This window comes from Ursus americanus, chromosome 25 (assembly GCF_024610735.1).
Source record: "Ursus americanus isolate L20-20 chromosome 25, mUrsAme1.1.p, whole genome shotgun sequence".
Classification (NCBI taxonomy): domain Eukaryota; kingdom Metazoa; phylum Chordata; class Mammalia; order Carnivora; family Ursidae; genus Ursus; species Ursus americanus.
In genome coordinates, this window is record NC_142151.1 from 23,194,757 (window position 1) to 23,213,469 (window position 18,713).

The 18,713-nt window shown below is 35.2% G+C and overlaps 1 protein-coding gene across 19 annotated transcripts in view; it reads right to left on the minus strand.

Annotated features, from left to right (window-relative positions):
- Positions 1-18,713, minus strand: part of SOX5 (SRY-box transcription factor 5) — a 963,841-nt gene that overhangs the window by 391,542 nt on the left and 553,586 nt on the right. For 2 of the 19 annotated variants that reach the window (XM_087855693.1, XM_087855692.1), the window contains exon 1: positions 272-363. The exons of 15 other annotated variants lie outside the window; for them this stretch is intronic. In XM_087855693.1, the coding sequence (XP_087711819.1) occupies positions 272-309 (38 nt within the window). In that variant the 5' untranslated portion in view covers positions 310-363. Of the gene's footprint in view, positions 1-271; positions 432-1,144; positions 2,067-18,713 lie in introns of those variants that run through there. 2 more of the 19 variants (XM_087855694.1, XM_045811734.2) reach the window with 2 other exon arrangements.

Sequence of the window (18,713 nt, forward strand, 5' to 3'; positions counted from 1 at the left end):
GCGAGTGGAAGGGAGAGAGATGCTTAATGTTCGTTTAATTTCCTGTGATAGGACACAACCTAAAAACATTAGCAGAAATCTCGGAGACTTTGCCAATCAGTTCAATTTGGTCTGGGCAATCACAACAAAAATCAGCTAACAAGATTGCAGAAGCACTAGCTAAAAGCTTTTCTAACAAACACGTTTTAGGGAAGCATCTTCCAACTGATTCAGAGATGACTGTAAAATGAGAGTTGTACTTCAATATATTAGGGGGGAAAACTGTACTCACCTTTCAAACTCCTGAGGTAAATCAGGGTCAGTAAGCATGCTGGAAAAGCACAATTTCCCTTTGTCACAGCAGCCACCTATGATCGTCTCCAACTGAACCTGTCAAGTGAGTCCAAACCTTCTAAACCAATTGATTTTCTCTCTCTCTTCTCTTCTCTCTCTCTCACTCCCTCTCTCCCTCCCTCCCTCTCTCCCTCTCAATCTCTCTCCTTCTCTCTCTCTCTCTCTCTCTCTCTCTCTCTCCCCCTCTCCCCCCCCCCCACCCTCCTCTCCCTCTCCTAGGACTCCTTGACCAGTCTCTTAAAGGGGTAGCGCACTTCCAGCAGCGGGGTCTGGCTGCTCCCCCCTCCGCGGAGCCGCACGCTCCGGCTGCAAGGCACTAGACAACCTCAGGGTGCCTGTCCTTTCCTTTTAATTCTCTCTTCTAGACATCACCGAATGTGAGAAGTCAACTCATTTAACACGTCTCCCATACTCTCTCTCCTCTAAATAATAAAAGTCACACACACGCATGCACACACACACACACACACACACTCATACGCACACAAAACAGTATGATTTTTAAAAATGCATTTGTTGCTGATTAAAAGAGAAATGTGTACACTAAGAGAACCATGACTAAACTGCATTTATTAACTAATTAAACAAAAAAAATTAAATGTTGGTAATATAATTTTTACACAAAGAATTGTTATTCCTTCTCACCCCTTTCTAGGCTCTCTCCTTGCGCACACGGAAACACACACACACACACACACACTCACATACACACAACAATCAGGCATTGTTCTGAGGGAAGAAAAGCAACTTTGACAGATTGAAATATAGCAGAGGCCCCTTCAAGGAAACCTGTAAACAACTTGTCACTCACTCTGTCGGTCTCACTGTTAGCTCGTGCTTTCCACAAAGTGGTGCGAACGTCCTGGCAACCCGACCAAAGTTTCCTCAGCTCCAAACTCCATAAAACACGATGTGCGATGTGGAGGGGAACAGGTATCCACATGCCAAAATAACACGCACACGAGGGAACAAAAACCCAAACCAAACCAAAAAATGAAAACAAAAAGATGGTACTAACAAAGTGTCCTGTTTGGGATTGCTGGGGAGGGCAGGGGTAGGAAGCGCTCCCCTGGCTGTGGATCTCTTTAATTTCCTCTGCCCAGGCAGCCACAGATAACAAGGTGGACGAACTATGGCTTTACAGATCCTAAGCGGGCTGGCCAGGCACAGCCTCCATAGCAGTTCCAATTATCTAGATAAAAATCTGGCAGGCGAGGAAGGTAATCAGGTAATGTACCTTTGACATGAAATGACAGAGGCACATACACACACAGAGAAAGACACTTACACAGACACGCATGCAGAGATGGTGGCTGCCCCGTGCACCGCAGCATCTGGTCAGGGAGTAAGCACACACTCACCAACACGAGATAGTGTGCATTCTTCACACACACACACACACACACACACACACACACACACACACTCAGTCACTCACACACGCTCTCCACTCCTACTGGGAGGGTTCATTCTGCACAAAAGGCTACATTACAGAGCCCGCCCCAATAAGGGAAAGAGAGAAAAAAAAGCCTTCCATTGTTGAGAGGGCAGGTCAGTTGATTAGATTTTCTGTGGAGAATTCCACGAGGAAATTCCCTTCAAAGCCGAAGTGATTAACTGGGGGCTATTCTGGAAATGGAGCAGACAATGGCTCAATAGTCTGCACAGCCAATGTCCAGGCTGGCACTGAACTCACTTTAAAAAAAAAAAAAAATAAAAGCCAGACTCCCTGTTCTTTTCCACACATTCCCCCCCAACCCCCTCCACTCCTTCCAACTTCCCCTCCCAATTCCTTTTATTTTGCAGCTGGACAACATTAAGGGCCTTTAAAACCACAAGGGTTGACCCCATAGCAGTTTGATTAGGTCCCACTTTTTTTTTCTGGCGACAGGCAGACAGTAAGTTTACTTTTTTAGACATACACAATGAGACACCTTACACATATTCCAAACAGCAAAACCAATCATTAACCTTCTCATATTAATAAATGCATTCTTCATTGAAAGCTTATACATTTTTTGACAAAGTTGATAATAACTTAATAATGGGATCCATCATTCACAGGGTATCCTAAAAATAAATGTATATATACGACAAAATCAATGTGGAATAAGATTTAAGCACGTCACTATGGAGTTAAGACACTAACAAAACACAGAATTATGACCCACCCTGAAAAAGCTGTTAACAAGGGATGTGGCAAAAATGACTTGATGCTGACATGATTTTCTTTTTCAGCAGTTGGGGAAGGGGGAAGGATATTACTCACTATTCTTCCTTGTTGTTAGCCTCAAATTATTTTTTTATTACAGCAACAACCTATTCCTACACAGAAAAATAAGAAAATTGTTGCATTTATTTTAAGTATCTATTTTTTCAGCCCTTATGGGACCTACAAGCTAATACAGTCTAATTGATAAAGTATACAAGAAATAATTTTTTATATTGTTAACAGTGGTTATGGGAATTAGGGAATGGTTGCTGCATGGCTGCATACACTTTAAAAAATAGTTTTTAAAAGATTTCCTAATTAGAGTATCTTGTTTCATCTTATATCAGTAGAGAAAAATGAAGAAGGAGGGAGGGTGAGCTACAAGGGGCAATGGGAGCTGAAGTCAGGAAGAGGAGGAGGCAGCAAGGAGAGGATGCAGGGAGAGCACAAGAAGGAGACATAGTGGCAGCATAAAGATAGAAACAAAGATAATGGCCATAAGGCAGGATGCTGAGATCCGTATGGTCCCAGCTGCTGTCTTGCTACAGCTACTACCTCTGGTTGTTTCTCTGAAACTCTAATCCAGAAGGTCACCAGAGCAGGTAAGAAAGAGAGCATGAGTTTTTGAGGCCAACTATGCTATAAAGGAAAGATGCTCATATTGGAATCTTCCTTGTCTTTGGTTTTATTTTCACAGACATTTGATATATGTATTTGTAAGTATACATATGTCGAATAAACACAATGAGCATATAGGAAAATGTTAAATGGTTTGGAAGTTAGTTTACAATCTCAACATGTTTCTATAAACATTCCTATAGTCATTCAAAAACAAATTATTTCTTGCACAATCATGCCTGCTAAACAAACTGAAATAGACTAGGAACTAGACAGAAAATTTGCCAAATATAATAATGATTATTCTAATAACGATACTTTGAATTAATGGAACTCCAAGCCCATAAAGAATTTTGTTCACATAGATAAGCTCATGGATCATAAGCAGCATAGAAAAGAGTGGGTTGGTATATCCTTGTTTCCCTGTGTTTAAACTTGGGCAAAAGGAATTTAAAGTCATACAACTAATTAGTGGCCCATTTGTTACTTAAAGCCAGATCTTATTTCACTTGTGACACCATAATACAGAATAAAATAACAATCTAGAATTTATAGCTGAATGAACATCCCAAGATGGTACTTACTTTTAAGAGACCTAAAGGCTTTCAAATAATTGTTAGTAAAATTAAATTTGATATAATCTCATGGGCCCTAAGTTAATGCTGTGTTTGCTGGTTGAATGGAATAAATATTTTTAAATGTATCTCTCTAGGCCGCAAAAGTTTTCTTTCATTTGAATTCTATATTGCAAATTAGCATTTCTGCAAGATTTTAGAATATCAGGAAAAAAGAAGGCAGTTCCAAAATGTTTTTCTCAAATCCTGTCATTGGTAATCTGATTAAATGATTGAATTGATCCAATCAATCCAATGTTTAATAGTAAATTATTACTATAAATCTCTTTATTTTATATTAAGTGTTATAATGTTTAAATATGTGTTAATGACTAACACACAATATGTGTTAAATAAATCTATATTCTTTATCAATTACCTGAAAAGTTTAAGATATCCAGTTTATTATATATCCAATATTCTCTACATCAGAACTAATACCCCAATGTGATTTTGCTATATTATTATAAGTAGGTCTCCAGAAGGTTTCATAATGTCTGTAAATTAAGACACACTTTAGTAGTCACTAAACATCTATTAAATGCTTACCAATAAGTTAAGTACTATAGCTTTTTTTAAAAGTTAATTAATTAATTATTTATTTAAGTAATCTCTAAACCCAAAGTGGGGCTCGAACTCATGACCCCAAGATCAAGAGTAGCATGCTCTTCTGACTGAGCCAGCCAGGCATTCCTAGTTAAGTCCTACAGCTTTAAAAGAAGTCAAGAAAAAATTTGTAACAAATCTAATTATACACACACACACACACACACACACACACACAGGAGAGACTAAAATTCCAATTGTTTCATATCCAAGCCCTCTAAAGTAAATATGGTAAGAAAAGTTAGAACCAAAATAAATAAGCAAATGAACAAAAAATGGTGTATATGATAACTGAATAATCAAATTGGTAAGAAATATAAAAATGTCTACAAACACAGATATACAAATATAAATACATCTTCAGAGAACAGAGAACAACCTACAATAGAAACTCCACAAAACAATTTTTCATTTAATGAGTCTGTTTGACACTGCGAAGCAGTATTATGGAAAATGGAATGAACCTGAAAAAGTGTGCTTTTGAGCTCATGTTGTTTCCATTGCAAATATAAAAAGGAGACTCACACAAGCTAAAGAAATATAAGATATGCTAGGGAACACTGCTGGAAAATTCTCAAAGAGAATATCAGGAACTTTTAAGATCATAAACAAGTTATTTTCAAATTTAACCCTTTGCAGACATTGTTTCAAGCAAGCATTTCTAATATTTTTCTTCTCATTTTAAAATAAGTGTTTTATTCCTCTATTTTAAGATATAATTATTAAACTTGTTCTATTTTAATAACTGAAATTGCAGTATGTTGTCACAGGTACAGATTACACTTTAATATTTTAAATATGTCCCTATCATCAAGTTACAGCTTTCACATTTCATGGAATTTGGAAGGTTATTTTTGAGAAATAGAACTTTTAGTATTACAACCACAATAAATTTAAACCAAATCATTCTCAGACAACACCAACATTAAATTCACTTAACCTGACACAAGAAGCATTAAGAAAATGTACACCTATTTTCCCCTGTAATGTTATTTACTTTGTCACAAAAACATTTAAAAAGAACCCACCCTCTCAAAAAAAAAGATGTTCCAACCAATATACATCTGTGAGTCATTCACCAAATGCCTGATGAGCTGACGATGACCTATCTATCATGTATAGCTTAAAACGGACTTTAAGTAGACTAGAGTCTCGTAATTGAACCTTTTCAGAAAAACGCCTTGGAAATTCAATAGGTCATCTTTTTAAGAATATGTAAAATTTCAATTTCCCATAATACATTTTTTTGCCAGGAATTTGGCATATAATAAGAGCTTATAAATTCAAGGTTTTTGTACCCTCCTACTTTCTGTATTGCCAGTTGGTTAGTTAGAATAAGAATTTTCCTCAGATCACATTTTTGACCAACTAGTGTTGGTCAAAGAACTAGTGTTCTTTTTCATTTTAGAAACTCTAGTCTCATACTTGTCTCAAAGAGGATGGCATTCCCAGTCATTGTTCCCACTATTTGGTATCTTAATATTTATCTCCTTTAGAATAATTTGAAGTAACTTAAAAATCATAAATTTTATCTCTTGAGAACTTTCTCCCATAACTGTGATGCATATAAAACAAATTATCTCATTCAATACTAAAAAGAACTACATGAGATACATAGCTCCATTATCTCGCTTACAAATGAAGGAACCATGGCTAACAAACAAAAGTTAATTAACTTATCTGAGGTCCCAAAACTAATAGGTCCAGAGATGGAGAACACCAAACTTATGACATCTTTCCTCTAAACTTCTCTAAAGGCACCAAATGCTGATTTATCTCAATATAGCCTAACAGCAATTAAATATTGAGCGCACAGGAAAGTGCTCATAAGTATGTTTTAATGCTAAGTGACTGTCCAAACTGGACAAAGTAAGATTGAGTAATGATTGCCCCATCCTCACAAATAACTTGATATAAAAGATGGTTCTTTGTACAATAGTTAATAACAGTTAACTAATAGTACTCTTATCCCATGGTGATAATAAACATCAGAATTAGTACTAATCATATAACTTGGCTCTTGTAAAAAATAATTTCTAAACATTCTCTTTCTTAATATGATTATAATTTTTGGAATCCTGGGGAAAATACAGGGGCCCATTTTATTGGTCCCCACATAATTACTTTGCAATGGAATTTCTGTCTTATAGAAAGAATCATTTCAGGTAAAGTGTGTGTATTAGGAAGATAAGAACAACTGGACTTATACTTTCATTTTTTCACTCATTACACAATCATCTCTCTTTGTGATAAGTGGTGATGTCTAATGGTTGTCAGTTCATGAGGATGAGAAGGACGTGAACCAATCACTCCGGTGGTAAAAATCATGACTCCTATTGAGTAAAAAAATCCATATAACCCATGAGAATAGAAGCCATTCACATGGGACCATACCTTAAAAGAGTGCTCTTGACCATCAAATTTTGTATTATAATCTCTCAACCTGGAAAGAAATTCAGGGAATGTACTGCTCTGGCATTTTACTGAGAGGCAGATGCAAAGTGAGAAGTGCACTATAGTATTGCTACAACGTGGCTTGGGTTCTTACATAGTAGATGATTTCTGCAAAATATTTTAGTACACATCTTTCAGGAAAGCTTTTTTACTGTAGTTGTATGTATTTCTTGATATTAACTAATCATAGTAGAAATAAGAGCTAGGGGCGCCTGGGTGGCACAGCGGTTAAGCGTCTGCCTTTGGCTCAGGGCGTGATCCCGGCATTATGGGATCGAGCCCCACATCAGGCTCCTCTGCTATGAGCCTGCTTCTTCCTCTCCCACTCCCCCTGCTTGTGTTCCCTCTCTTGCTGGCTGTCTCTATCTCTGTCGAATAAATAAATAAAATCTTAAAAAAAAAAAAATAAGAGCTAAAACTGAGTAAAGTATGAAAACATTTGAACACTTAGCTTCATTTTTAAGTTAACTACACTTGTCTATCGTCTATAGTCTACTTTTGATCATCTACTAAGTAAATGATAAATAAATCTTATTCATAGTAAATAAAAAAGTTACCTGTTAATGATGTTCAGTCTACTTACATCTAGAGTAGCCCAGGGGAAAAGATTATGACTAAGCTGCAAGTTAGGAGCTTGCATTTTAAGATAGCCACTAGTCCCTCCTTACTAGTGGCATGGTCTCAACTAAGTCTCCAACATCTCAGGGAAAATTATTTTTAAGGTCCCTCTCAACTCTCAAATTCTGACTCTATAATCTCGCCTTTGATCAATTTATAATCTGCAAAATAAAATTTCGTACAGTTTTACCCCAATTATATCCCCTTTTAAAAAAGGTTTGCAACTAGTTCTTGCAGGTTATTTTAATCCTTTAAAGTATGTCATAACTCTACATTCACACAACAATATACGATGATGAGGAAAATAAATCTTTTATTAATGAAAGTTAATTCTGCTAAATTCGGTGAAGTTAAAATCACTGGGATAACTTAACTGGTTATAGAAAATGACCATGCTTTCAAAACAACTAATTTAATGACAAAATTCATCTTTTTGTGATTCTGAAAATTTGTTGTACTTGAATTTTCAAGTCACAACTTTCGTTTTCTCCAGTAAGTACAATTACGTTTATTAGCTTTACCTAATTCAGTGAGAGAATTAAAAGCAGTTTTTTACTATATTTAACATGCCATATATGTGTGATAATAGTGACTGGCATGCATAGAGAAATAAGTGTAAGGGCTTCTACTTTTATCCAGAATTTCACAACATCAAATGAGAAACTGAAAGATAAACTAAAAAGTTGAAATGTTAGAAATCCTAACAGGTAAATTGTGTTCAAGAGAACCTAGTTTTTAAAATGACTTTTGTGGACACTCTATAGAACCCCTGCCAAATAGACAACTTCTTTTATTCATGTTATTGTTAACAAAAATGACTTACTGCCATAATTTAGAAAATAATTCAGTCTGACTATACACAGGATGAAAATGCAAGAAAACAGATATTGCCAAAAGAATGTATTCATTCGATTACTCAATTCGTATGTATAGAATCTTTAATTCATACTTGTATTGTAAACTATCTATATATATGTCAAGATTTCATTGTTTATACTTCACATTTCTTAAATGGAGGGAAAAGATAACTTGATATTTGTAAACTTCCCTGAAGCTGAAGAACTATTTAGGTATCAAATGGTATATTAGTATTTTAAAATACCTATTAATTAACCCTAAACAAATCATGGATCTATAATCAGAAACATTTATTTTAAAATCTTGTTTAAAGTCAAAGCATAGATTAAAAGACTATATAAGCATTCGTAAGATATTCCAGAATCCTAAGAACATCTTGGGGAAAAAATATATATATATTTTATATATAAATAAATATACGCACACACACACACACCACACATGTCCTTTCTGGTTTGGGGACCAAACTTCAGATTTATTCAGTCTTTATGAGTACACCATTACTCTTAGTTTTAATGAGCAAGTCAACTTAATAAACATTGTTCTAGTAATGAGTGTGTGCCCTGAATTTTATTAGACTAGAAAAAAGAAACAAATTAATACACATAATGTTTTTAATGAGCATCTTTTCTGGCCAGAGCACTCTTAATAAAAGTTGAGGACACAGAGACAATTTTTTGCCCCCAAGGAATTATGACCTGGTATAACATATGGACATTCTTGTCTGTTCCAAATATAGATAGATAGATAGATAGATAGATAGATAGATAGATAAAAAGATAAAGATATCTATGTCTTTAGATATATAGATATCTCAAGTTTTTACCAACCAGAAATTTACTATTTTTACACAGATTAATTCATTTAATTTCCAAAACAAATCTAGAGTGTCTTAGTTACTGATAATAGTTCCATGTCACAGAAAAAGTAAGTGAAGTACAAGAACAAAAATTAACTAGCTTCTGGGACACCTGGGTGGCTCAGTTGGTTAAGCATCCAACTCTTGATTTAGGCTCAAGTCATGATCTCAGGGTTGTGAGATGGAACTCCCTATCAGGCTTCCCGCTGGGCATGGACTCTGCTTAAGATTCTCTCTCTTCCTCTCCTCTGCCCCTCCCCCACCTCTAAAAAATTTTTAAAAATATTAACTAGCTTCTGAATACACAGCCTGTCTGAAGCAGAACCAAAATTTCAACCCAAGTCCTCCAATTACAATTCTAGTGCCTATTACACTGTACAAGAGAACTACTTCCAAAAGTTATATGGAATCCAAAATAAAATGATAAAAGTATTAATTAGCAAAACAAATAACATTCTGTGGGGAGTTTAAATAACAAGTGATCTTCAAATATGATGACCATTTTCAGAACTTTGAGAATTTAGAATTAGTCTGTTGGAGTTAATAAAATATATCAGAGAATCAGTTGAAAACCCCAGAAGCACTACGAGAATTTAAAATTACAGTGGGGTGAAAAAAGTAATATGTAGAAATCAATAGCTTTCATATACATGATTAATCCCAGCTATTAAGAAATAATGAAGGGGAAAAAAAGACCCCATTAAGATTAGTAACACAAAAGATAAAATAGCTAAGAAAAAACATTCACATACAAGACTCATTTGAAGAAAGCTTTAACACATATTGAAAAACATACCATGTTCCTGGATGGGTAGCATCAATATCATAGAATATATCGCTTTTTTTCTAAATTAATGTATAAACTTAGTAAGTTCAAATTAAAATACCAGCATATGTTTAAAGCACTAGATAAATTCATTCAAAAATTAATGTGAAAACAAACAACAAAACAAAGAGGACAAATTAGAAAAACTCTTAAAACGAATATGGGCTCAGATTACCAGAAATATATAGAGGCTCAATAATTTTTAAATAGATGTATACTGAATGGATTCAAAGACCAAAGGAATAAAATGGAAAGTACTGAAAAAGTACACAAACACAGAGGGGGGAATTAGTATATTCTATTTCATAAATGATATAGGCAGCATTCAACAAATGCTCTACAATTACCTCATGACCAGTGCAAACAGGAGTATAAATTCCAAATAGATAAAGATTCAAATGTAAAGAATTTTAAAAAATGTAAATCTACCAGAAGGGAACATGAACAATCTCCAATATAATCTTGGAGTAGAAAAGTCTTACTAACAATGGATCAAAATTCAGAAGCCATAAAATTAAAAAAAAATACATAAATCCAATCACATAAACACAAAAACTTCTGAATGATAAAAGGCACCATAAAAAACCAAAAGACACAAGTTTGGAAAAAAATATATGCAACCCATATCAAAGGAAAGAGCTAGTCTCCATAAAATGTGAAAAGGTCTTTGAAATTAGTAATAAAGAAATCAACAATCCAATAGTAAAACAGACAAATAATACAATGTTATCAAAGGAAAGAAAATAGAAATGGTTCTTAAAGAAAGGAGAGATGTTCAGCATTCTTTAATACAAATACAATTTACAATGACAATGTGATACCATTGTTTTTAAACCTATCAACATGGCAAAAAATCAAACTTTGTTGAATATTTTATCCATTTCTTTGGTCAACGGAATATTGTGCTTTCCATATGAAAGATTCCTTTGGCTCAGCCACCTCATCTTGTTTCTGCCTTTCACCATGAAAATAGCATATCCCAGAACAGGGCTAATCACCTCAGCCTACATCTTACAATAAGAAGAGACATGGAGCCAAATGTAACCCAGCCCAGTCCAATCAAGCCAACATGCAGCTGACTCACAGCAAACCCAGAGCCTTAAGGTAACACATACAGGGGAAAAAAAAATTAATTTAATCTATGGACAGAGTGGGATTGTTTGTTACAGCAAAGGCTTACTACCACTTACAGTCTGTTTATGACTTATGGAAACAAGCACTCTTGTATATTACTACTAGAAATGTACATCAATATAACCCTTATGATTGGCAATTTGGACCTACCAAAATTACAAAGCAAATTCCACTTCTGGGAATTTATTAGAGATACACTTTGACATATACAGAATGTTATGTATGCAAAGTTAGTCACTGTAGAACAGCACATAATAGCAGAGGACTGGTAACAACCCAAACGTCTATTAATTAGGGATACAACACCACAACGGTATACTATACAGCTATTTAAAAAAGACTGTAACTGCACTGAAACAAAAAAGAACTTCCATAAATTGTTGATATATATTAAGTGAAAAAGCAAGATACGTAATTGAAAACTGAACACAGTTTGCTACAAAATGTGTGAAAATAAGACATTGAGTTTCTTTTTGCTTATATGTGCATAAGCAAACAATGGAAGGACACATTAGAAAATTTAACAAAAATAATTATAATAGTGGGCCAAGGGGAGAGGGGAACTGAACAGACAGAAGACAGGTGAGTTAAAACTTTTTGCGATATGATTTTCTAGCTTTTTATATTTTTTTCATTTTGAACGTGAATCCATTTCTTTTGCAAAAATCTTAAATATACATAAATCAAATTATTTGAAAACACACCTAATTGAACTAAAAACTCTCCAAGGGTTATGTATAAACCATACATATTTCTCAGATTCAGAAAGGCAGACCCCATACAAACATATTGTCAAAGGCCTGTAATAATATATAACATATTTGTTATTAAAAAACATTTTACATACTAGACTAGACCAAAATTCTCATTTTTAATTATAATTCTCACTTTAAAGATATTTTCATAGAATATAATTTCAGTTTCTGAAATAAATGTTTCTTTAACTGAAATTCAAAGATCCCAGTAAATCTATTCTTGGGGAGATATATATATATATATTTTAAAGGAGCTATATATAACTCAAGTTTGAGAGACGATAGCCTTATTATAAGTCAAACGTCCTTATATGCCATACTTGGCTCTGTCATGGTCTCCTTATCCAGCCTTATCTCTCCCTACACACCATGAACTTCATTCTCCAACTACATTGGACTGAACCAGTTGCCGACAAACAGCCAGCTGTTTCTTCTTTTCAATGTGTTTGTGTGAAATGTGTATTACTCCTCGAATATCTTCCACACATCCTTACCGCAATTTATTAGGCTAATTCCTACTCATCCTTTAAGATTTGTTGAAGCATCAGATCCTCCTGGAATCCTTTTTTTTTTTTTAAAGATTTTATTTATTTATTCGACAAAGATAGAGACAGCCAGCAAGAGAGGGAACACAAGCAGAGGGAGTGGGAGAAGAAGAAGCAGGCTCATAGTGGAAGAGCCTGATGTGGGGCTCGATCCCAGAACACCGGGATCACGCCCTGAGCCGAAGGCAGACGCTTAACTGCTGTGCGACCCAGGCGCCCCATTCTGGAATCCTATTTTGATCCCTAACTTGTTATTCTTCTTGGGACTCCCACAATACTGAGTAGAACATAAGTTCCTACCATTTCACTCTAAGCTCTGTAAAGATAGATACTCTGTCATGCATATCCTGCAGATCATTTCAAAGTTCTGGAGTATTCACTGCATTCCCTATCTGAAGAAAAACTCAGACTTCAAGACCCTGAATTTGCATGTACTGGTATCACTAGGCATTGCACGATCTGTCCAAGTTTGGGACATGCTCCCTCATCATCTTTACATCTGAGTTTAAATATTATTTCCTTGAAAAAGGCTTCCTAGACCAGGATTGAAGTATCGGAAACAACGTGTGGTGGAGGGTCAAAGTCCATAGACAAAAGTGGTGGTATTAACAGTTTAGAAGTTGGAATTTTTTGTAGGAAAAGTGATATTACATTGAGTTTGACATAGAGATTTCTGACTTAGAGGTGGAAATATTACACTGAAGTGAAAATGCAGAAAAAGTAGTCTTTATTCCCTAAGTATGAAAGGCTGTTTTTTAAGGTGAGTAAAGCACTTAATTAGAAAGAATGAAGTTTTAAGAAAGGACAGACAACATCACGATGATTTTTTTTTAAGAAGCCTATTTAAAAAGCCACTGATTTTGGCAATTAGACAGTCATTGATGTGAGATGCCCTTAAGATACCAGGAGAACGGAGTTTACCTCTGGTAAAATGAAACCATAAACTCTATAGCCTTCCTTTCCCCATCTGCGCGCACACACACACACACACACACCCCACATACGTGCACACACACGAATATTTTATTACCTTCCACAAATAAAACTACAAACAACATAGAGTCTCCATAGTAGGAATCGCATCAGAAAGAGAAAACCATCAACTGAAAGCATACTCTAGGAAAAATAAACAAGTGAGAAAAAAAAAAATGCTGACATTAAAAAATATCTATACACACACACACAAATGTCTAAAGTTTTTGAGAAAAAATAATGGACTTGTCACTGCTTTCATAGCATAACGGACTTCTTTATTAATTTCATAATGGCAATAATCCCTGTCAAATACAACTGCCATTCCAGTTTTCCATGAGTCCAGATGCTATTTTGGCAATTAGGCAGTCACTGCCATTTTTATTGCATTTAAAGTGATCAAGTATGCAACTGCCCACTGTTGTCCTTTTCTTCCAGTACAAAGATTAGAATCTTATTTTTGATCTAAAAATATTCCATTTATATCTCTTTGTTGATAGATTTTCCTGTAGCTTTATTTCAAGGTCCTGTAGAAATCATTAGTGACATTATGCCAAGGGCTGAACCTCATAAGCAACCTGAACAGTTTGATTCACTGAAAAACCAACCCACAATTCACTGAAAGAAAATGTAATAATGATCTTGTCCAGTTAAAACTGTTAAATTAAATGGAGAAAATCTAATGATTTCCCCTTATCATTCTGATATTCTGGAAGCATGGCAGGGGAATAATAAATACCAACACATATGTTAAACATGCCTACTCTGTTTTAGTTTAAGGAAAGCAAGCAAATTTTTTTAAAAGGAAACTGCACTATTACATAAAGGACGTTCTAATGGAAGCATCCAAGTACAATAAGAGGCAAATAACCTCTTCTTAATTAAAACGTACTTAAATAATTTCTTAAGCAAGTTAAACAAATAGAAAACTATTCTATTAACGTGCTGAAGAAGTACAAAGAAAATAAGAATGCTGCCTGATCATAAAACTAGTTATGGTAAATGCAAATAGACATCAGTTATGTTCTATTAGTTCAAAAATAATACATTTATCTCATTTCTTTTTTTCTATAATTCCTGTCAAATACATACAACCATGTTTTTCTGTTACATATATGCAGTTCTGTCTGCAGACCTACAGCTTAAGAAATTATAAAAGCAGATGCAGAATTCAAGGAATTGTTTTTGATCCCTGAATCTGACATATCCATTTAAGAGCAAAATTCAGTATCGGGGGCAACTAGACTGGTTAATTTAATGACCTGACCTTAGAGAGCTTTCAGAGATATGCTCAACAGGATTACAACAACTGACTATATCCTGAGTCTGTCATGCATGCATGCACCGATGAAGTACAAAAAGTTGGGAGTAAGTTTCGTTCCATGGACTATTTTTGCATTTGAAGTATATACTATTTAAATAAGCATCCTGCAAATAAAACCAGTTGATAATAAGCAAGTTGTAACAGGTTAATAAAAATCTAAAGCAGTAATCCTCAAACTTTTTAGCCTTAAAATACTTTCTCAAAAACAAAAACAAAACAAACAAAACTTAGGGATAATAGATACATTAAAGAATAGGGGTGGGGGCACCTGGGTGGCTCAGTCTTTAAGTGTCTGCCTTAGACCCCAGGTCGTGATCCCAGGGACCTGGGATCCAGCCCAGGATTGGGCTCTCTGCTCAGGCCGGAAGTCTGCTTTTCCCTCTCACACGCCCCTTGCTTGTGTTCCCTTTCTCACTGTCTCTCTCTGTCAAATAAATAAATAAAATCTTTAAAAACAATAAAATAAAATAAAATAAAATCTTTAAAAAAAGAAAGAAAGAAAGAAAAGAAAGAATAGGAGTGAATTTGTGTGGTGGGTACTGGAGCAGAGTTGGAGTGGAAGAGTATTCCACTAAAGCTCTCTCTTTTCAAAGCATAGTTAGAAAAGCATCACACCAAAAGAATTCTCAATGTCTGCAGAAACAAAACATATTATGGGAGGTAAATATTGGAGTATTGAAAGAATGTAAAGTAGATATTTATATTTTATAATATATACCATAAAATGCCTTATTTTATCACAAGTTTGCCCGTTTTCCCTATATCTATTATTTTTTCACTATCCCAATACACTACGTGACTATAATCGTCATCTTATTTCCCACAATTCATATGTATTCCTCAGAAACACTTGTTTAATATGCCCTTTATTTACTTTGCAACCAATCTGGCCTCAGAAAAGACACACCTAAGTTACTAAGTATTTTATGCTTCCCCAAAAGATACACAGCAGTCCTGTTAGCATAGGGGTTCCGGTATTCGATGTCCAGAAGAATACAACACGTTCACATCTCCTCCTAGGCCAACCCTGAAAAGGAAGCTAACATGCTAACCTAATACACTCCTGGAGAAGATTGTTAAGTGTTTGGACGTGTGAAGTCCAGCACAACATGGCTGCTTCCCTAAGTTTATATTCCCTAATATGTGTATGTATATGCACATATATGCTACATACATACATATGTGTTATATACCAAGTAACCCAGGATGATCATTTACCACAGTGTTTTTCTAAGACTTCAAGCACCTCAAGTAGAGCAAAGAAGGCTTTTTTTCGATTAATTACCTAAAATATAACTGTATACTCATATACATATACACATACGGGAATCTATATGCCTACAAAATTAAAACTATATTTACATGTTGCCACCAAGTTTGGCCCACCTTGAGAAACGAAATCTTTCCCAGCGACCCATAACGTCGGAAAGCTGTCGGGCTGAGCTTGCAAAGAACCAGACTGAGGAAGCAACCGGCAGGGGCACAGACCTCAGCAAGAACAAAGGCCGGGGGGGTGGGGTGGGGGGATGGCTAGTGGCCGGTTCGGGTTCGGGCAACCCGGTACCGGCCGGCCACGAAGGGATCGTGCCTAGCGCGCACATCGACGTCCGCGACGTGCCTTGCGCAGGGGAGCACCTTCTGATTGGTGGCCCTCTCGGCCGACTGACCACCCTTCCCGTGGAACCTGGGTAACTTATCCACATCCAGTGTCCGGAGCAGGTGGCCAGTATCATGCACGGTGGCCTGAACACCAAGAGTGGCCAGTATCAAATCAGTCTCAGGTGGTCTGTACAGTCATGTTCAGGGTGAAATCTCGTCCTTTAGTTTTATCGACCACTTCCGGTGCAACACAGGCGGCCAGATCATGTTGGGCCACTGTCAGATCCTGCCTCGAAAATGCCAGCAGCCACAGCCAAGTGATGGTGGGGACCTCAGGCACAAAGACCAGAGTTTTGTAAAGCGCCCCTCGCACTAGGCAATTTTCTGGACAAATTGTGAACTGACCCCCCGCATAGAGGTTTACGATTCCCTTGTGATACTCTCACTGTAACAGCCGCAAACCCTCGGAAGATGTGCAGAATTAAGCGACATGCTTGCATTCTTACAATTGGCTTTGTAACACCTTGAGACGCACTGTCAGAGCAAAGTGATATTCAGTCTTATAAGTTTTGAGTTGTCCACTACTTGATGCAGATTCTTTCATTGTTTATTCAAGATTTCAAAGAAGCAGCAGAAATACCCCTTGGTATATTCAGCTTTCTGAGTAGAGGAGTACTAGTGTGGGGGAAAAAGGGATAGGAATCTAACACCTTGTTTTTTCTTTTCTTTCTCCCTGAATTTCTTCCTCTCCATTTTAGAGGGAAACCCAATTTAAAACAAAACAAAACAAAACAAAACAAAACAAAACAAAACAAACAAAAAAAACAGCAAGTGAATGTATTAAGGGGTTTGCCTGAGTAAATGACCTGTACTGGACTGTTTTTTTTTTCTTTTCTTTTTTTTTCCCCTCCCACATAAAGGAAAGAAACAAGTTTGTTTCTATTTAGGCAGAAACTGAAAGGCAGGGAATTCTGTGCAGCAGTGATTGTCATAAACATCTAGGTAATAAGTTTTATATTTCAATGTATTGTATATATTGAAAATAAACACATTAAAATTAAGTTGATTTAACAAAATAGTTTATTTGAGCAGAAGTGAAATTACAGAAATGGCAATATAGAAAAATATATTGAACTGCCCAGTAAATTAATTAAATCTTATTAATGTAATTAGCAAATAGGCCCATTTCTGAACATTTACACTTTGTGTACAGGATAGGACAAATTTTATGCAATATGCATACTGAGTACATAACTTATAATTCATATGCATTGATCGAATCATATACCAACATCTCAGTAGCAATACAGTATAGAAACACAAACATTTATTATGTGAAATCGGAGAACCTAGGTTCAAGTCATAATTCTGCTTTATGCCTCTGATCCTCAATTGTTTCATTTGTAAATTGGGGATGATACCAATACCTATCTTTCAAAAATGATATAAATATTTAATATTACAATATCCATAAAAATGCTTCGTAAACTGTGAAATACAATATACGCGTTAGCAATTATTATAGCCAATAAGGTATTGTTTACAAACTTAGAGAAGTAACTCCAGTGCATATAATAAATCACAAAAATTCCTATGTAAAATGACCTTTTTCAATAATACTACTCTTCATACCAGTGATTATATTTTCCTCTTGAGTGAATGATGCTGAAAAGAGCAATAAGATTCGCTTTCCAGCAGCTGTGTATTTAACCCATAGTCAATTATTTTCAGATTGTTTATGTTGCATACAATGCATATCGTAAGAAAGGAAACAAAAACATTAAGAGTCTGAAATGAGCTTGTAAATGTTAAGATTATTTAAGCATTTCATTTATTATACGATTTATATGATGTATAGCATAAGCATACACACACAGAAAGGAAATGAATTTGGAAAGTCAACACTAGGTGGGTCCATAGTGATGAACTGAACATTTTAAATTGAAATGTGAGAAATGTCTCTGTTTAAAATAGATGCATTGCAGCTCAAAAAAAGCCAATTGAAAGGGAGCAAAATGAAAAGCTCAATTGGTATTTTTAAAGGGCATTTAAAATACTTACAAATAAATAATAAAAAGTAACTAAATAGGCAAAATATTCTAATTTTTTTTAATTTGGCGAATTAGTATCTGCCAAAACAGTTTCTTTTCATAAAATTACACAGACAATATAAAACACAGAGGAAATAGGACTATAGTGTATAGTCTATAAGTTATCTAGAATAATATTTCCCCATATAAATGTCTTTTCTGATTAAAAACAACATATTTTTTAAAATATCCTAATAATTTCATAATAATTTTAAGCCAATAGATAACGAGAAAAACTCTGCATTTTATTTCTGCAATAAAACACTATAGGATAGATGTAAAAAATTTTCGTATAA